The sequence below is a fragment of the Lampetra fluviatilis genome, chromosome 21 (genome assembly GCF_964198595.1).
Source record: "Lampetra fluviatilis chromosome 21, kcLamFluv1.1, whole genome shotgun sequence".
Classification (NCBI taxonomy): Eukaryota; Metazoa; Chordata; class Hyperoartia; order Petromyzontiformes; family Petromyzontidae; genus Lampetra; species Lampetra fluviatilis.
The window spans coordinates 13,581,601-13,601,959 of NC_136295.1; the positions used below are offsets into that span (position 1 = coordinate 13,581,601).

General features: G+C 49.7%; 1 protein-coding gene across 1 annotated transcript; it reads left to right on the forward strand.

Annotated features, from left to right (window-relative positions):
• The first annotated feature begins 3,365 nt into the window (after window positions 1-3,365).
• Window positions 3,366-19,389, forward strand: CS (citrate synthase). The gene is made up of 11 exons (XM_078866158.1): window positions 3,366-3,497; window positions 5,199-5,249; window positions 7,527-7,634; window positions 7,898-7,963; window positions 8,116-8,247; window positions 12,346-12,534; window positions 13,682-13,881; window positions 14,813-14,942; window positions 16,186-16,287; window positions 17,188-17,397; window positions 18,183-19,389. The coding sequence occupies exons 1-11, from the start codon at window positions 3,450-3,452 to the stop codon at window positions 18,351-18,353; spliced, it is 1,407 nt and encodes a 468-aa protein (XP_078722284.1). The 5' UTR covers window positions 3,366-3,449; the 3' UTR covers window positions 18,354-19,389.
• Window positions 19,390-20,359: the final 970 nt, after the last annotated feature.

The following is a 20,359-nucleotide window of genomic DNA, read 5'->3' on the forward strand; positions in this document are numbered from 1 at the left end:
TTAACATGCCAGTCTCTCTTTAACATGCTAGTCTCTCTTTAACATGCCAGTCTCTCTTTAACATGCCAGTCTCTCTTTAACATGCTAGTCTCTCTTTAACATGCCAGTCTCTCTTTAACATGCCAGTCTCTCTTTAACATGCCAGTCTCTCTTTAACATGCCAGTCTCTCTTTAACATGCTAGTCTCTCTTTAACATGCCAGTCTCTCTTTAACATGCCAGTCTCTCTTTAACATGCCAGTCTCCCATTAACATGCCAGTCTCTCTTTAACATGCCAGTCTCTCTTTAACATGCTAGTCTCTCTTTAACATGCCAGTCTCTCTTTAACATGCCAGTCTCTCTTTAACATGCCAGTCTCTCTTTAACATGCCAGTCTCTCTTTAACATGCCAGTCTCTCTTTAACATGCCAGTCTCTCTTTAACATGCCAGTCTCTCTTTAACATGCCAGTCTCCCATTAACATGCCAGTCTCTCTTTAACATGCCAGTCTCTCTTTAACATGCTAGTCTCTCTTTAACATGCCAGTCTCTCTTTAACATGCTAGTCTCTTTTTAACATGCTAGTCTCTCTTTAACATGCCAGTCTCTCTTTAACATGCCAGTCTCTCTTTAACATGCCAGTCTCTCTTTAACATGCCAGTCTCCCATTAACATGCCAGTCTCTCTTTAACATGCCAGTCTCTCTTTAACATGCCAGTCTCTCTTTAACATGCCAGTCTCTCTTTAACATGCCAGTCTCTCTTTAACATGCTAGTCTCTCTTTAACATGCCAGTCTCTCTTTAACATGCTAGTCTCTCTTTAACATGCCAGTCTCTCTTTAACATGCTAGTCTCTCTTTAACATGCCAGTCTCTCTTTAACATGCTAGTCTCTCTTTAACATGCCAGTCTCTCTTTAACATGCTAGTCTCTCTTTAACATGCTAGTCTCTCTTTAACATGCTAGTCTCTCTTTAACATGCCAGTCTCTCTTTAACATGCTAGTCTCTCTTTAACATGCTAGTCTCTTTTTAACATGCTAGTCTCTCTTTAACATGCCAGTCTCTCTTTAACATGCTAGTCTCTCTTTAACATGCTAGTCTCTCTTTAACATGCTAGTCTCTCTATAACATGCTAGTCTCTTTTTAACATGCTAGTCTCTCTTTAACATGCCAGTCTCTCTTTAACATGCTAGTCTATTTTTAACATGCTAGTCTCTCTTTAACATGCTAGTCTCTTTTTAACATGCTAGTCTCTTTTTAACATGCTAGTCTCTCTTTAACATGCTAGTCTCTTTTTAACATGCTAGTCTCTTTTTAACATGCTAGTCTCTCTTTAACATGCTAGTCTTTTTTTAACATGCTAGTCTCTTTTTAACATGCTAGTCTCTCTTTAACATGCTAGTCTCTTTTTAACATGCACATCTTATATCTTGATTTGAAGCTTTCGTGACTGCAGGAATCCATATTCTTTGGTTCTTTCGGTAAAGTCACGTAGTTAGTGGAACTACAGTTCCACTGTTGGATTATATTTTTTTCCTGAGGACGACCGCTCGTGTTGCGATCGAAACGTCGTGATCTATTTTATTTTATACCGACGTCACTTACCGAAAGAACCAAAGAATATGCAAATTTTCACCTGGCAGCCCTTTGATTGGTGGAAAACGAACCACCGCCGTGCTCGCTGCCCAGCACTGCACTCTCATTGGCTGCTGACATTTGGGCTACGCCCATTTCAAACCCTCATAAACAGTTTCCCTCGGAAGTTGTTAACCCCCGTTTCCTGAAGACGACCCCTTGCGTTGCGATCGAATCGTCGTAGTTTTCTGTTATTTTTTTTATTATTTTCTTTGAACCTATCTACGTGACTTTACCGAAAGACCCAAGAATTTGGTTTCCTCTCGTTCATATGAAGCGCTCATCATTAATTGGCTGAAAACATCTTAAAATGAAAACGCAGTGTAGCAGGACCCTCGTGCAAAAAGAGTGGCTCTCCTAGAAAAAACAACTCAATTCTTAAGTTTGAAGTGTTGGTGACAGCAGGGATCCATACTCTTTGTTTTTTCGGTGAAGTCACGAATCAAGTGGCTCTCAAACCCCACCTGATGACGGAAGCTTGTGTTGCCTCCGAAACGTCGTGATTTAATTTAGTTATTTGTATGTTTTATTTTCACCTACGTGACTTTACCAAAAGAAGCAGAGAGTATGAATTCGTGTGTTGCCTGCGCCGAGTGCCAGTGTCCATCGTGGGACGGGAGTGCCCCCCCCCTCTCCTCCACGCTGCTGTGGGGGGTTGAGAGCCACTTGAGTTCACGTTAACTCGTGGGCAAACAGAGAAAAAGAGATCGGAAATATGTTATTCTGTCTACACAGATAAACGTAATATAGAGTTTAGCAGAGGTGTGGACTCGAGTCATGTGACTTGGACTCGAGTCAGACTCGAGTCATGAATTTGATGACTTGCGACTCGACTTGGACTTGCATAACAATGACTTTGTCCCACCTCTGGAGTTTAGTCTATCCACCTATTGCCTTTTCAGACTCAATATTACCCTGTAACATGTATTTAAACACATAATATATGGACAGTAAGAGAATATATAAGCAGACAGTTCACCTCATAGCTGTCCATCTGCATAAATAATAAAACTCTATTTTGTACACATCCCAACAGCCGGACGGCCTTCTGGGAGTGATTCTTTCAGCAGCATTGGTTCAGCGCACGTAAACTCGAGACCGGTTTTTTTCGACATTCTGGGTCTCATTAGGAGAGAAAACCTTGTTAAACAAATGCTGGATTGCCAGAATGTATGTATTGGCAAGAGCAAATCATGTAAACCAGGGGACCCACCGTTGCAACTGCATCAGGGGAGCCGTGCTGTCGTGTTCGGCAATGGGAATGCCGCCCTCTGCCGGCCTAGCCGCCTCCTGGCAGGCGGGACCGCGAATCGGGTTGCGTCCCGTCACTTGCGGTCCGACCAAGTCCAGTGACCCTGACATGAGCGTGTGGGCCACACGCTCACGTGCGGCCCGTGTCCTTGTCGGCTGCGAGCATGTGGACGGGTGCTAAGAGCGGCACGTCTTGTATTGGAACATGCCACGGTTTGATCGGCTCCGTGAGCCCCGTGGTGGTGTCACGTGGTCCCCCACAGCCCCCGCTTCCCGCCCCTCAAGATCAGGGTCATCTTAAGGACTGTGACGTCACGAGCCATCGGCGTCCCGTGCGGAAAACGCGCTTCCGTCCAAATCTTTGTCACCTCTCCTCAACGCGCATGCGCTGAGTCCCGCCCCTCCACCCAACCCGTTTCTCCCCAGCGCGATGCCGATGATAAGCGGCGTGGCCGCGCGTGCGCAGTAGGCACTACCCACGGTATTTGTGGCGGGCTGGGTCACGTGGTGCGTTAGGGGAGGGGCTCGAGGTCTCAGCTGCTCACAACCTTGGCGCGCAGCAGCAGCCCGGCAACTCGCAGTGCAATGGCTCTCATCGCCGCGTCGCGCCTCCTCCTGCTCAACCCCGCCAAGGTGAACCACCATCACCACCACCACCACGCCGACGACGTTCTCGCGAGCCCCTCTCGCCGTGTTCAGCGAGCGAGCCGGCGAGTGCGGCATGGCCGGCGCGGCAGTTTCCCGCGCGCGGGCGGTGGCCGCCCCGGGGCGGGGGTAGGCCCCGCACGCAGCCTCGACTCTTGCTTGGATCGCCGCGAAGCCGACGGTGGCGCCCTGGTTTCGGCGGTGGTGTGAAATTTGTTTTCGCTCACGCGTGTGTGTAATGCAATGCATGTTTGTTAATTATATGTTTGTTAATGCTCGTGGTTGGTGTGAGTTTTCGCGCCGTCTGATCCCTCAGGGCGGATACGCCGGCCGCCTGCAGTAAGTTCATACATTCGCGTCTGGCGCGATGGTGTTTTAACGCGTGGCTCGGAGTGAAATGTCGCGTTAGGTTACAGCACTTGTGTGACTTCATTGACGCCACCGTGGGGGCAGTGAGTGTGTGACTGACTGCGCTGTGGCTGCGGTGGCCGTGAACTTGCGTCGTTTTTGTTTAACACGGCAGCTCCACTCGGGCTGAATGTGAATGCCCTCGCCACTGTCATTGGCGTTTAATCCGCCCGCAGATGCGGATCATCGTCTGAAGTCGATAGAATCGTCGACAGTAATCGTGTCGAAAAGTCTCGACTGGCCCTCACAAGAGGAATGTCGAATTTCCATCTTCGGCTCAAGGTCGTCGGCAGAGATGAGCTGTCGCCAGTGCTAGTTCTGGCAGGGAAGCTCATTGACATTGAGGTGATTAATTGGTAATCGGAATGGAAACCAAAGCCCGCTTAGGTTTAGACTTCGCTGTCCGTCTATTGTGGGTTTGTCTCTGCCAGTGTGGACTGGCCCCGCGATGTGTGCGTGACTTGTGTCTTGGTTAAGATCCATATGGTGTCCGAGTGTCGGGCCCGAGCACCCACAGAGACTGTTGACCTCCAAAGGGTTAAACAGGCGTCTATCCTTGTGCTGTGTTCCTCAATACAACTACAATACAACTTGGGGCTGTCCGCAGACTCGCACGTGCCCTACCAAACGGGCACATTACCATGCGTTGGTTATGGATCTCACGTACTTGAGATGTTACGACGCGATGCGGCAAAACAACCTCGCAGATAATTCTCACCCTTCAATTAAATGTCCGCTGCGCCATTCGTCAGCGTCTACGTGTGTCACACGTGTGGCACCCAGCCTGGCTCATGCCCCCCTCGCCCCCCCAGCAGCTTTCTTCGAGCTCTGAAACCCACAGGGCTGGCCAAGAGGGTGGCCGCCCTCCTGGTTGGTACGTGCGGCACAGTTGAGGGCAAACCGCGCCGTCCGGAATGCTCTTGCAGCGCCTCCTGCCCCCTGACCAGGGCACGTGTGACGAGGGGTTATTAGTGGCCCCATACTGATGCCACGGAAGCCCGTGCCAGGAAAAGCTCGCGTGATCGCGTTACCACCGCCTGCTGTTGAGCTGTCCGGGGCAGCAAGGGCGGTTTTAGGTGCGCTGCTTGTGTTTGTTTGAACTCTCAAAGTCTCCGTCCGCTCCGCTGCTTCCTGCTGTTGCTGCGGCAGTGGCGCAGAGAGGTTGTTTGGAAGCGTTGTGACGCGTCCGTAAAAACAAACATTTGGCAACTGAAGTGATTGTGGCTTTTTAAAAGGTGTCCGTTTGAACTGATCCGTGACATGGTTATGATTGTATTTCAGCATGCAGGGGCTCTGGTTGTCGCATGCAGACACTCCTCGTCATCTACAACGGTGAGTTCAGTTCCGTGTCTCCATCGCCTTTTGCAAAAGTTTGCATAACAAATCATGATGAACCAAAAAAAAGTCTGCAAACTTCTAAAAAAGGATCGGAATTCCTTTGAGCATACCATGGTAGTGACAGGTTGACTGTTGCGAGCGCGACTTGGTGAACCGGCTTGAGTGCCTTAAAAATGTGTCGTCACGTGAGAATGTTTTTGAACTTGCCGTTGATCTCCGGCAAGGTGAGTTTAGGGTCACAAGATGGCAAAGGGTAAACCAAGATACTGAGGCCCAAAGGTCGACTGCCAACGAGTGGCAGTGTTCTGTTTTATCACAGACAATAAAATGCTCTGCAGTATTTATTGTTTAACCTTTACGGACTTGTCTTGTCTTCATGTGAACACACGTTGAATAATTTTTTTTAAAATAATGTTGCGAGGAAATATACATATTATAATATATGTGTAGAGGAGTAGAGGAGAGTGGTGGCGTCGCGTGCGCTGTCCGGTGCTGTGACATCACGGGACGTGGGGTCGCACGCGCCGGGCAGTGCACGTGACGTCTCGCCTCAGAGGGTATTTAAGGGAGACCCCGTGACGTAAGCGGGGTCACTGGAGGAACGGGGATAGTGGAAGGGGTGAAGAGGGAACCCTTATAGTGATACCTGTTAATAAACCCTGGCGGAAGCCCCTAACTCACCTCCGTCTCCGAGTACCTCCGTCTACAACAGCAACAACTACTTAACATATGTATATACATGTACAGCCCTTTGTCAGTGCAAGTAATTTTTGTACTATACTTTGCTCCCTGCCTTAAACATTCAATTACCAAAGAGAAGTATGGTCAAATTACCCCGCGATCTGCACGGTTGAGAGAGGCCCCTCATCCAGCAGTGGATTGATAACGGGCCTGACACACTCATACATATGGAGGCCCATTGCTGTGATTGGTGGCTCCACTTTTAAGGTTAGCTGATCGCCCACTGGAAGCCACATGTCTACGTGCTATATAAAACTGGCTGCATTTGTTGGCCCCAGTGGTTGTGTTTCTAATAAAAGCATGCAAATGAGAGGGGCATGGAGGTGTTCTGCTCACTGGCAGCTCTATTATGGCTCCATCAGTGCGCGATGTTAAGCGAGGCCGCATCGCTGTTACATATTACTATGTGTGTCGCAAGGGGTTGCGTGGTGTGGATCCGTGATTCCTGTGCATAGAGACCGTAGCTACGTATTAAGAAAAACTGGTGGCCGTAATGTGCTGCTCCTCTGTTTAACCCACTGGCCGGTGACCTTGACTCTGGGTTAAATTGCACAGAGACTTTGGTTCAATTCTGGCAGCTGCCCGGAAATTTCTGCAGGATGTCACAAAGTTCAGTTCAGTTTCAGACTGTCTTTACCACCGTGAGTTTCACGGCAGACCCTGTGACAGCAATTATATGAGCAGCTTCTTGTATAGGAATGCAAATGTTTCATTACACACAACCAGAAAAATGGGTGGAACTGGGGTGCAGTGGTTGGCGCAGGACCCTGTGAACCTTACAACCTGAGTTCGATTTCCAGCCATGGATAACGGTGGTGAGTGATATCCGAACCAGGCCTCGGCACACTCGCCACCACCCATTTACCAGCCCGCACTGATTAGCTTGGTGAGGTCTGTTCAAACAATCCCCATAACCAGCATGGTATCGGGAAGCCTACGTTCAGCAGTCGATTTACAAGATATATATTAATTATTATTACAACCATCCTTACGCAACTACAAATATCCATAAATATGTTGCAATTAAAAAGGTAAAATTACAAATATGGAGAGTCTTTTTTTACTTAATTTACACGTTGAATTAAAACAGGTTTAAACAACAAACGCACACAGTCCGTTCATTCATGGACAAAAAATAATTATGATATGTTCCAACTCGGTGACATGTGGAACCGGTTCAAACTTGGGGAAAAGATGGAGGGTTCGGGTTTGTAGACTTTATTATTTGTACATTTTCTCAGATTTACCTTGCAAAATAGACATCTGTGACCTAATGGGCTCCTGCATTCTTAAACAGAGGACAATCCGTTCACTTCCATACAATGGAACACATGTGGCGAATGAAGCCCTCACTGGTGTGATGTTGACCAACCTCAGTGCACAGTGTGGTCTGGATGCACTGGCCTGGGTGCAGGCAAGTTAATTTCTTTCCCAATACTTTCACAACCACGTGCCGGTCGCCTGCCTGTGCATGCGTGTCGAGACGTCCTGTGATGTGACGTTTGCACGTGTGCCACCTTTCATTGCCAGAACTTGAAAGATGTCCTCTCGGAGATCATTCCCAAGGAGCAGGCACGAGTACGTGACTTCAGGCAGGAGAATGGAAATGCAGTCATCGGCCAAGTCACTGTGGACATGGTGCGTGGACTCCCGCATGCTTTCCCCCCCCACCTTCGCCCCCGACAGTTAATCATTCATTCACGGTGGCACGGTTTGCCTTGTACCTATCGCCCTTTCCTTTCACTGCGAGCTACGTTCATGGTCACGGCTTGAATGTGTTAAAGATAGCTGCGTCGATAAACACTCGTGCAAAGTCTCTCAACACTCGTGCAAAGTCGCTCGCGGGAATATGCCAGCGCCTAAACCGGATTTAATTTTGTCTTTTTGGCCCTCTCACGCAGGCTTACGGGGGCATGAGGGGCATCAAAGGCCTGGTCACAGAAACATCGGTGCTTGACCCGGACGAGGTGAGGCGGGGTCTCGGCTGAGAAGAGACGATCGATCGGTGGCATTGCCTGGCTGCGGTTTTGCACCACGCTGGTCGCTGTGACACTGCGCAGCAGAGCAGGGCGGTTGTGATGATCTGACGGCCCTGTGGTGTGCCGCGTGACGCTTGCAGGGAATTCGCTTCCGGGGCTACAGCATCCCCGAGTGCCAGAAGCTGTTGCCCAAGGCACCCGGTGGAGCAGAGCCCCTGCCCGAGGGCCTCTTCTGGCTGTTGATAACGGGGAGTGTCCCCACGCAGGAGCAGGTGGGTGCCACGTTTGGTGTTGCTGCATTGTAAGTGCTGGATCAGGAGGTGGGCCGGCGGCTCGGAGGTCCGAGCGTCGAGCCAGCACCAGAGAAAACCACGAGCTTAAACGAAAACAATTTTAGTTTTGAGAATGAAGATGTGAGGTAAGACTGTTATGCAATAAACATTGTCCTCTGCAGAGTGGGCAGGAGAGTGTGGCCCAATACTGAGAGGACAAGAGGTCACTTAAAGTGAACTTGGAGGAAGCTCTTTGATATCCACTTCCTTGAGCCGTTCTTGAATACAAGGGAAGAGTGATCTGAATTGGGGAGAATTAAATAATATGTTAAGAAAAAAAAGGGTGTTGTGATCAGAAAGTGGTTAAATCCCAGCAGCTTCTCATGTTTGATGAGCCTGGCCTTCAGACCCACATTACACACGTTGCCTCCAAGTCACCGAGTTGGCACGGTGGTCAGGGATGCTCTGTCCAAGGACTCGGTGCTCCGAGACTGGGCTGCATTTCCATTAGGCTACGCACCTCTGGCGTGCTGGCAGGGTTGCCAGGGACACGTGATGAAGAGTGACCAGAACATTATTTCCACCCAGACTTACACACGGGTTGGTTCACTCTCGGCACGTCTCTTGGCAATGGATGGGCCTCTGTTCGTATCGTTGTAACTGAGACCACTAAACAGTGCAATAGTACAACTTACAAGTACACTTTTTAGTACAAGGGTTAAGCATTTGGGTTTTTAAAATATATGATTTTTTAAAAAGCGTTTGTAACTATAAACATGTTACCCAGCTTAGTTGTCTGTCCAACAAGCTCTTAACATATTTGGCATGTTTTTAAAACTCAAGTCACTGCGATTGTAGAGACAAGTGCATTACAATGTCTTATTTTCTGGCCCTAGACAAAATGAAAAAACAAACCAAGGGACAGTTGGGAGAAGCGGGGAAGAGATGCGGCATTGTGTGAACTGGAGGAGATGAACGAAATAGGAGACAAAGCAATACTCTTCCAATAGATCCGTGGACAGCTCGCTTCATAAGCCAACACCGAGTGGGTTGATGAAGAAATGGCACTGTACTCGATTACTCCGGCGCTTAGGCTCCGTTGCTTAAATTGCTCGCGTCTGTCGGTCTGGAGCTACAAGTCACCAAGGGATTCCGAATGCGCTGGTTCAAAGCCACCGTGCTGCACGTAGAGGGGCCTGGGCGGTCGACAGCTGCGGCTTTTGTGAAACCCTGCCAGAAAATCTGGTTCTCCCCTGTTCCTTCCACTCCCGTAAAATTGTTGTCTGGTCGTGATTCGACAGGTCTGGAAGAGAGATCGGCGGATATTCGTGAAAAGTATTATAGGCGTGCGATAAAAATTACAAATTTGTGGTGCTTGTGGGGTAGTCCATGAAGCACACGGTCGATTAAAGTCATCGAGAACGTCTCCGTATAAACTTTTAACGTCCAGGAGCAACCAGAAAGCATGTTCTTAGAAGTGCTTAAAGTGAACATAGTTGAACCATTTCTGCTTAATTTATTTCCACAGAGTACAAGAATAATCACGTCAGTAGCCATACAAATTGTTGCGTGATGAGAGTTGTAGACATTGTTGATTAGATATTGTTTCGCAACCAACTAAAAGTTACCGTGACACCATGGTGTACAACTGCAGCACGGTGCCCACACAGCAATGAAAGCCAGCAATCTCTGAATGCTACTGCCTGCGAGATGATAAGAATACTTCCCTCATGTTTGAATCGTGTGCTGAGCCACCCATATTTTCTCTTAAAATGTAGCTGTAAAGCCCTCCTGTTGCGAAACGGGTGGCCTGTTTGAGCAGCAAGGCACGTGATGGTTGTCAGACTGGGTTTTTTGACGTACGTGCCACAGCCGAGTTCTGCAAACGCGGTCACGCAGTCCTGAACTTTGATCTGCGCCGCCGAGAGTTTTAGGTGGGCGGCCGCATTCGCAAGCGCGGCGCCGGTTTATCGAGAGAGGGATTGTGGTGGAAGCCGTGGCGATAGCGGCAGCAGCAACAGCAGCACGTGTCAACCACAATACAGTCAGTTGAACCCCTGCTGCGTCCGGTTTTCCCCGTCTCGTAATCCGGGTAAAGCCGGCGTGGCCGCCCCGCCCGCTCGCTCGCGTGTTTTGTTAACCGGCGTTGCTGCACGTTTCGCACGTGCTCATTTAACACGGAAGACCCATAGCGGGAATCCGATAAGATCGCACGCAGCACCTTGCACGCAGCACCTTGCACAGTGGCACGGGCGCCGGCGCGAAGGTGAACCAGCCGGTACGAATTGGCTGAGTGCACTCGACCCCGGGCCTTGGTGACCCTCTCGATGCTCTTGATGCCCTCGATTTAGAAGTCAGATAATTTGAATCGACACTGCCTTGGTTTTCTTCATGTAGTTTGAGTCACTTATTATCTAACAAGTTGGCAATTTGTCTTCGTTTAACAGTCTGAAGGCATCTGTGCACTGTTTATAACAGTCCTTAGTGTTGCTTATCCTAAATACATAAATTATATGTAGTGGATGCACATTTTATTCTGTTAGCAAGTAGAATTCATACACATTACACACACTGTATTCATTTTCCAAATTAATACAGTATGGTCCCTTTCCATCTTTGCACTTTGCTTCGCATAGTCACAGTTTCGCAACCTGCAGAGACCCGAACCCCAAATGAATTGTCTCAGATGTAAATGTCGACTAGACATTGTTACCCAGGCCGACCTTCTGTTAACTACATTTTAAAAGGTCACCGTATCGGACATCGGGGCGTTATCGTGAGCATGAAAGAATGCCGGGCGATTCTGCCAGTCCGGCACAAGCCGACCGAGGCTGCTTGCGCCGGTTTCATCCGAGCTTCATCCCACGATGACTCATCTCCATTTAACTCTGACCGGTCAAATTACAAATCAATAAATGAAAAGAGTTTTCTCGAATGAATCAAAGACTCGGAACGCGCGATAATGCTCTGCTGCCGGACAGCGTGGTTGACACAAACCGGTCCCGGTTCTGTTTGTGCCGCATTTCTACACGTGAGTGACGTCCGCTGAGAGGAAGTGACTTGTGTGTGCGCCACTCTTCAAACACGTTTCGCAAGGTCCGCAGGAGAGGAAAACTCAAATAATGTAACTTGAATTACCCGTGTTAAAATATGCCAACCAAAGTTATTTACTGTTTCTGTTGCACGATCAATTATTGATGGGTTGTGTATGGCTGTGGGTATTTGTGGGTCTGAAAATGGTATCTGCTATTGAATTATTAGCCTAACTGTGCAAGGCTGTTTCCAATGTGCTATGTTTCAAAGACAGTCTTCATTCGTTTCAGAGGAGGGCAGGGGGCTGATGTTGCTGTGTGAAATCTCAATTGAGTTGTTTATGGGTACATTTTAAAATTTAGAAAATTTGGACCGTATCATCAGCTCACAATGACCTGTTCTTTTCAAATGACGTCATGGGAAGCAGACAGTGAAATAGTACTGCCACTTGCCCCATTGAACTGGGTTGCATGTGCACTTTGGTGTGGGCAGAACAGTCAGGTCGTGTGAGGATGTGTGGTGATAGCATCGCCAAGGCTACACAAATCCAGTTTACAGCATCGTTACCTACATGGGAGCCTGGTATTGGGGTCACCAGGTCCGTGTTATAGCATCAGAAACATAGAATTATGATCGCGTGACTAAACCAAATGTGTACCATCTCACATCTGTGGCTTATACAATCGGTGGTCGTTGGTCTTTGGCATAAAGCTTATCCTTGCCTCTTGCCCCCAGATTCTGTAACACTGTGCAATTTGCACGTGTCCCTGGATGTATTCGATTGGCCTCAATATCGTTACCAACTTAGTTGCGTAACGAGACACGGCGTGCGACGTGTGACATCCTGTGGGTAGGTTGGGCGCGTCCGTGATGTGTGACATTCCTAATGGCAGAGCGGCTGTACAATAAATTAATTTAATTATCATTAGGAGTGTTTGTGACCCCATGTTTACGGGTGGTCAGAGTGGTCAGACAGAGCAAATGCATTAAAAGCGTAAAAGAAGAACAGATTATTCACTCTCTATTGGTGCACGCCTCTCCCCCTTCTTCCTCCGCGACGCGCAGGTGAGCTGGGTGTCTGCCGAGTGGGCCAAGCGTGCCGCCCTGCCGTCCCACGTGGTCACCATGATCGACAACTTCCCCACGAACCTGCACCCCATGTCGCAACTCAGCGCCTCGGTCACGGCGCTCAACAGCGAGAGCAAGTTCGTGGCGGCGTACGGCGAAGGCGTCAACAAGGCCAAGTACTGGGAGGTACGACGGCGGCAACTGCCGTGCGGCGCCCTGCGCCGCCAGTTTTGAGAGATGCCTGCAGTTTGTGTACACGGCTGGTATTGAGAGAGATGCCTGCAGTTTGTGTACACGGCTGGTATTGAGAGAGATGCCTGCAGTTTGTGTACACGGCTGGTATTGAGAGAGATGCCTGCAGTTTGTGTACACGGCTGGTATTGAGAGAGATGCCTGCAGTTTGTGTACACGGCTGGTATTGAGAGAGATGCCTGCAGTTCGCTCTTTAGCCACCTGCGTGGCTCGGCGGTAGAGGGAGCGGCAATCTGTAATCCGAAGGTTGAGAGTTAAAATCCTGTTTTGGACTCTGCCCATCACCCCGCAAGGGTTGACACATTTTATACCATTTTGTGAGGTAGTCCAACGTACTTGTCCTGTTGGTAGACTCGCCCCCATCATATTAATGTGGAATTTCCACTGCTGGCTCTGAGATGTTAACAAGAAATGAGCACCAGTGCCTGAATCCTCATGTGAGCAGGAAATCACGTTTTGTTTTGCACATCCCATTCGTCAGTCCACTGCTAGATGAGGGCCTCCCCACACCCTGCTGATCGTGGGGGTTATTTGACCATACTTCACCACTCTGGTCAATGGAAGTTGTCTTTTTATTCCACCCACCAAAGCCAACTCATCGCTAGAGAGATGATTTGTTGCGTAACTTGGTTTCAATCAAGTAAATTGCTTGCATGTGGATATAGAAGCAATTATAAAATGTGCATCTGAAACCCTCCTCTACCCAACACAGAGAACTAATTACATTAAGTTGACAACTGCCTGATGATGCTGGTTGTAGTTTCCAGAGAAACGTTCATACCCATTTGTTAAATGTTGTTAGATCGCTATCCAACACTGCTGCCACTGAAGTGATAATAAATCGATTTTTTATTCATCACTTGGCAACTTTATTATTTGGCTGTGTCAGAAGAGGAGGGTCTACGACACAACATTTTACATCCACTGGCTCGAGAGGCAGCCCTCGACACTGGACGGCCGTTGGTTGGGGCCGCCGTGCGACCTCAGGTGTCGAGTGCCGCGCGTCCCAAGCCGGAGGGTGGTTGCCGCACCGCGCTCTCCGTAATTGTGTCCTCCCGTTGTCGCCCCTCGCTGCGAGCAGTACACGTACGAGGACTCGATGGACCTGATCGCCAAGCTGCCTACGATCGCCGCCAAGATCTACCGCAACCTGTACCGCGAGGGCAGCAGCATCGGCGCCATCGACCCCGCGCTCGACTGGTCCAAGAACTTCACCAATATGCTGGGATACAGCGACGTGCAGTTCACCGAGCTCATGCGACTCTACCTCACCATTCACAGGTGTGCCCCTCCTTCCACGCAGGTGGACCCGGCGGGAAAAGCAAGGGGAGGGACCGCGCCCACGACTGCGCGTCTGCTGCTCGGGCCCATATTCTTAGTCACGGCTCGGCTCTGCCTCAGCTCTGCCTCAGATCTGCCTCGAGTGAGCCAGCTTTGAGCCACGCTTAATTGGAGCCGGCTCTGAGTAATGGTCCCAGGATTTTCGTGAGCGGAGTCGTCCATGCGTCTTTGTAAGCAACTGGGCTGCTGAACCCCAAGCTGAGCTGTGACTAAAAAAATACGACCCTTGGTGTAGTAGCAGTGACGACAATGTGTGTGTACTGCCTCATAGGGAGCAGTTATGGAGTGGTTAGGGTTCTGCGCAACGATCTCGGCAACCCGAGTTGGAGTCATGGCCACGGCTAACAAAGGTGATTGTCTCTACCGGTCCTGGGTCTCTCCTAAGTGGAATAATATTTTAATTAGTACCTGGTGTTGTGTGTGTGTGTATATATAGGCTCTGGGTAGACAACGGTGGTGGTTGGGACGTAATGATTTGCCACACCACCCCATCATGTGCCATGCCCGCTTTCATTGGTTCTCAATAGCAGCGCTTGCCCCAACAGCCTGAAAAAGGCTATACAGGGGCTCTTTGTGCTGTCTAGCACAGGCTTGTCACCTGCAGCAGGAGCGTGTCTTAAGCCGGGTCCACAACCAAGCACTCGGTTACGCCACCAAATCATGGAAATTGCATCAACTTGAATCGTGTGACATGACGCCATACGCACAATCAGGGTAACATTGGGAAAAACTTACATTTAATAAAACCAGAAGCACTGTGCAGGACATCAACAGCAGGGGCCATTAATCGGTACCGCTGACTCATCATCTCAGCCGGACTCAGCTGACAATCCCCCCCCCTACCCCACCCCTCTCCCCGTGCCCTCCACAGTGACCACGAGGGAGGCAACGTGAGTGCCCACACCTGCCACCTGGTGGGTAGCGCGCTCTCCGACCCCTACCTCTCCTTCGCTGCCTCCATGAACGGCCTGGCCGGGCCCCTGCACGGCCTCGCCAACCAGGTACGGCACCCTGCGGTGATGTTCGTAGCGGGTCGCCGTGTTATTATCTCACGGCGATGAGGTCAGCGGTCATCGCATTGTCCGTTTTTCAAAATATCGCTATTATCGTTGGTGCTATACGTTTTTTGTAATATTCTGACTTTTCACAATTAATAATGAATAGCAGACTTATTAAGGAATAAATTAGATGGGCGATGGTGGCTATGTACTCCTGCGATCCAGTGTTTGTGGAGGCTGCAAGGGTTGGTGGATCGCTCTTACAAATCAAGGCCTAATTAAAAAAAATCCGAAAAATAACAACTATTTATGAACACGAAACGGATGCACTGAGATGGCACAAGGCAGCGCAATACGTGCCAGAAAGATGGCACATGCACCAGCTCTCTTGCTATAAACGTGGGAACTACCTGCACTCCTGCATACTCGTTTGCACCTCCGATTAGCGTGGATGGCTACGAATTGTACGAAAGACGTTCTCCGTGCGTACCACACAAGATTTTGTCACAGCAATAATGTTACTTATGCTTAGAATTACATTGTGAGACGGAATTGGAGAGATTTAGAGATGGGTTGGAGAACATTTGCAGACTAGAGTTGTTATTCCAACTGTCAAGCAAGTGGCCTTGAGCAGGACATGTCATGGCTACAAGGGGGGGGGGGACCATGGTCAAGCATAATGGAGTGGCCACCACGGAAGGAAACGTGTCTGAGGGTTTGCCAACAACGGTGCCAGATGGAGAGTTTCATCGCAGGATTGTGAGAGGTGGCGGTGGCTTGGAAAGGCCTTCATCCAGCAGTGGAATAACCGTGGCTGATGATAATGTCAAAATGTGGGGGTGGGCCTAAGGATGGTTAAATTTGCATGTTTACGTAATCAATAACGATGTTTTAAAAAGTTTAAATTTTGATAATGATCAAGTTGCCACATCAAAATTTCAATCACGTTTGGATGCGCCGCACAGTTTGAACGTTGGTGTGGAGTTCAGTCATCGCAATGAACCGGATAATCGATTCCATCGCTCTCGGGATTGATTATTGATTCTGAAAACAATCATCCAAATTGAACATTTGGTTAACAACCGTAGAGGTCCTGCAGGGAGGGTGATGCGTGTTGCATTTGGTCTGTGGTCACTTCCTTGCTGTCCTGGTGTTTCGAGATGTAGTTGCTGTGCGGGAGGCGTGGTTGTAAATCTGAAATGGCAGCGATGCTGACACTGTGTGTGTGTGTGTCCGGTGAGCGCAGGAGGTGCTCGTGTGGCTGACGCAGCTTCAGAAGGAACTGGGCGCAGATGTTCCGATCGAGAAGCTCCGCGATTTTATCTGGAACACGCTCAAGAGCGGCCGGGTCAGTCCCGTCACAACACGAGCCGTGGCCAGGCAGTCGATCGTTCACTGATTAAAGTCTTAGTGGCGCTCCACTCCCCAGTCTCTCAATCCTGGTCTGCCAACAATAACAGTCTCAGGTCCGGCGAGTCTGCTATTGTCTCCTCGATGGATTCGTCCCACAGACAGCTCCAGTTGTTTACTCACTTGGCTGTAAAGTACTTTTATTGATGGCCGGCGCATGGATATGAATCTGCATTGCTTGGCTCATGATGATGCGTGTCTGGAGTGGTGGTGTAAGAATTATCATGTTTTAGATTTGTACGTCGTATTAATTGGGTTCTCGTAATTCCTCCAGATGCTAGGGGACGGTTCGCTTCCCCAGCACTGTTTAAAGTAGGAACTGATTATTGAATGCATCAAGGCTCTGGAATTGCAAACATTCACTGAATCTCGAAGGGGCGAATGTTGACACCCGCGTCGCCTGTGATTGGGCAACGTCGCGAGGTGGCGCTGTTGCACTGCCCTCCGCCATGCTGCACGATCTCCTCGTGCAGCGCACCGCTCCTAGCGGGTGTGTGCGGGATTGCACGCTTGGGCGGTGTGGTGCCGCTAATTGGGACAAAGAAATTAAGCTGAGCGCATTGGCTTCATCATCATCAGCAGCAGTAGCAGCCATGGGCAATCCACTGCTGGATGATGGCCTCCCCAAGCCGTCGCCACCCTACGATTCCTGTAATGTAACAGTGCATATAGCACCTGCACGAAGGCTGATCTAATCGATCCATCTCATTAAAGTGCTGTCGCAAATTAAAATAATAATTAGTTAATTCTCGACTGCTACCTCCAATCGTCTGGAGCTCCCAAAAACAAACAGGAATCGTGACGTTGCCGGATGAATGAACCGTTGCCGGCGGTGCAGGTGGTGCCGGGCTACGGGCACGCGGTGCTGCGCAAGACGGACCCGCGGTACATGTGCCAGCGCGAGTTCGCCCAGAAGCACCTGCCCAACGACTCGATGTTCCGCCTGGTGTCGCACCTGTACGAGATCGTGCCCAACATCCTCCTGGAGCAGGGCAAGGCCAAGAACCCGTGGCCCAACGTGGACGCGCACAGCGGCGTGCTGCTGCAGGTGCCCGCCTCGCCTCCGCCATCTTCGTCATCGTTGCCGTTATTGCGTCGATCGTCGTCGTAATCGTGGCTGTCCATCATTGTCATGAGCGTCCTCGCCGTCGTTGTTTAGTTCGTCATACGTGTCAACATGTTTATCATCATCACACATGCCGCAATCGTCATCATGTGCATTGTCGTCTTTGTCATCGGCACCATCGATGCACCTGGGCTGAGAGCGTCAATATTCACAGACGTGCCTTGTCACCGCGTGTCTGACCGGGCCCTCCCGTTGTCTCACTGTCGCATCTCAAAGTCGTGTCTCACCGTTGCATCTCCGTGTGAGACACACGGTGGGGGTGGCGCAGTGGTTAGTGGACTGTGCTATGAACCCGGCAACCCAAGTTCCACTTATGACCAATAACAGTGCCAAATATTGTAACTAGTTCTCGGCCTTCCCTTGGTCAACTCGACTTCAAATGAGTACCTGGTGCGGTGTGTGAACATTAGCACTGGGGAGACAAAGGCGACCGGGTGTGGTATTGGCCACCCACACCCTCATGTGCTGTGGTTGCCTTAGTAGGTGCTTGTGAACAGCTTTCCCAAACAGTCTGGTAAGGCCATACGGGGGATCTTTGTCTCAACGTCGTGTCTCACTGTCGCGTCTCGCTGTGTATATCTTACCCATGTGCCTCTGCCCGTCTGTCTCGTCCAATCTCCCCGCGTGTCTCCCCGTCATGTCTCATGATTTCTCAATGTCGCGTCTCCCTGTACGTAACCGTTGCGTCTCCCCGTGTGTCTCTGCAGCACTATGGCATGACGGAGATGAACTACTACACGGTGCTGTTTGGCGTGTCGCGCGCGCTGGGCGTGCTCGCCTCCCTCGTGTGGGACCGGGCCCTCGGCCTCCCCCTCGAGAGGCCCAAGTCTATGAGCACGGACGGCCTCATGAAGCTCGTCGGCAAGAAATCCGGCTGAGCGTACCGCACGCGGTGCAGCGCCAACATCGCGCCGCGCCCAGGGCTTGATTTCAGCCGTGTCCGTCCGGGTTGGCTCCAGAAAATATTTAAGATATCCACGACCCGGAAAATATTTCCGCGCCTCACGGCACACCACATCCAGTATAACCCTCTCGCTGCTATGACTGGCTAATAGTCACATGCCTCCCACTCCAGTCTCTACAGCGACCCGGAAACTATTCGGTGAGAAATCAAGCCCTGTTGCGTTGCGTCGTGTTGCACACGGGCCTGGCCCCAGCAGAATACCCGCACAAACCCCCCCCCACCATATCAACCACCATTGCAGTCATCGCAGCCCAACGTGTGCTTTACAAACCTGGTCATCCCGCCAATCGCGCACCTGTTCCACGAACAATAGAGAGCATCAGGGATATGTCTGCACTGTAAGACGAAGGGTGAGATAATAACGTTTTAAACCAAGCATATGTAATTATTAGGTATACAAATTACAGTATATATTGAGCGGAATTTACTAGAATGGCTCGTCTTCTCTGTTGGTCCCGTTCAGCCCGATCTCTGACACCTCTGGTGTAAGCTGTGTCCACGAGCTGGCTGCTGTGATTTTTTCCTCTAAGAAATGAACCGGTGAATCTGGTGAATGTGCTGTCCTCTCCAAGCTTTCCCACACTCACACGGGGCCCGATCATCAGGTTTGTGAAGGTATCATCACCATCTCTCCTCTCACTGACCACGTGGTGGGCCTCCTCTCTCTTGTCTGGCTATACAGTATTTATATGCTTATTTTTAAAATAAATTTCTTGACCCCACTGCTCAGACATGCAGTCACCTTGTTTGAGGAAATATTTTACGGCTAAATCCTGTAAACTTTATTTCGATCGTGTTTTGTCGTTTTTCTTCTTGGCTGCAAAGGGACTTTGGCCAATGGCTTGTGCACATAGAAGGCCTCGACACCTAGGGGATCTGCGTGCCCCCCTCCCCCCTGTGTAAGATCGTGCGCTCCGAATCTTACAATAAACACCAGTTTTTTTCCCGTTTACAGCGGTGTGGCCCCTCGTTTCAATCCGGCAAATCGCGCGGTGCTGCAGTGAATGGGTGCGCGGTCAAGTGTCGGATATACACAAGGATTCTTATCGAGTTGTTTTTCCACCAATATCCCGATTGTGCGATTGGTTCCGTGAGTCGAAGTATCCATTGGGATCTCTGGCAGAGATGCGTTCATGTAAAATATCTCACGGGAGAGTGGATACCACTTAACGACCTGTGACTGTTTTCTACACGGTAGGAAGAAGCCCTCTTTCAGCCACTGCTGCTGCTGCTGAGTTATGTCCTTCACGCACCGTGTTTGTTAGTCCGAGATAGAATATAGCCAAATGAAGCGTATAGCCACATTTCATGCGAAAGGTTTTTGTTCTGTCAATTGTAGCCTGGCCGAGACCACAAACCCTCCCTTCACTCACTGGAGGACCCGCTTTAATTGGAGGGTGCTGCCTGGATGGATGTAAACCCCCAGGGTATCCGTGGAACCAGCTCAGTGCTCTGATCTGAGCTACCTGGCAACCTCAGGTGTAAGATTTTGAAATAGCAGTGGAGAATAATACTGCCACTGAAACGTACTGCTTGTCAATCAGAATTCGTTTTTGGGTATATTGGGGCACAGATAGGTTTGCTCATACCTGTGACATGATCATGTGTGGGGAAAATGGGATATTGGGTTGGGATTGAACATGATTAAGGTGATAAGAGCGTTATTTGTAGGAAATTAATGGAAATTGTTGCACCATTTTAATGTATAAAATGTTGCTGTAATATGGACAAATCTGATTGCGCCTCCCTCGAGTTGGGCGACTTCCAATCAACCAAAGGTCACATGGCTTTTCAAGGTGGTGTGCTCATTTCCCACTGCCATCAGCGAGACAACTGCTGCGCGAAGACATTCCTGCGGAGGGAGCTGGTAGGAACGTTGGGTTGCTCGGTCAATGGCGGCGTGGTGTATTCCGCAAATAT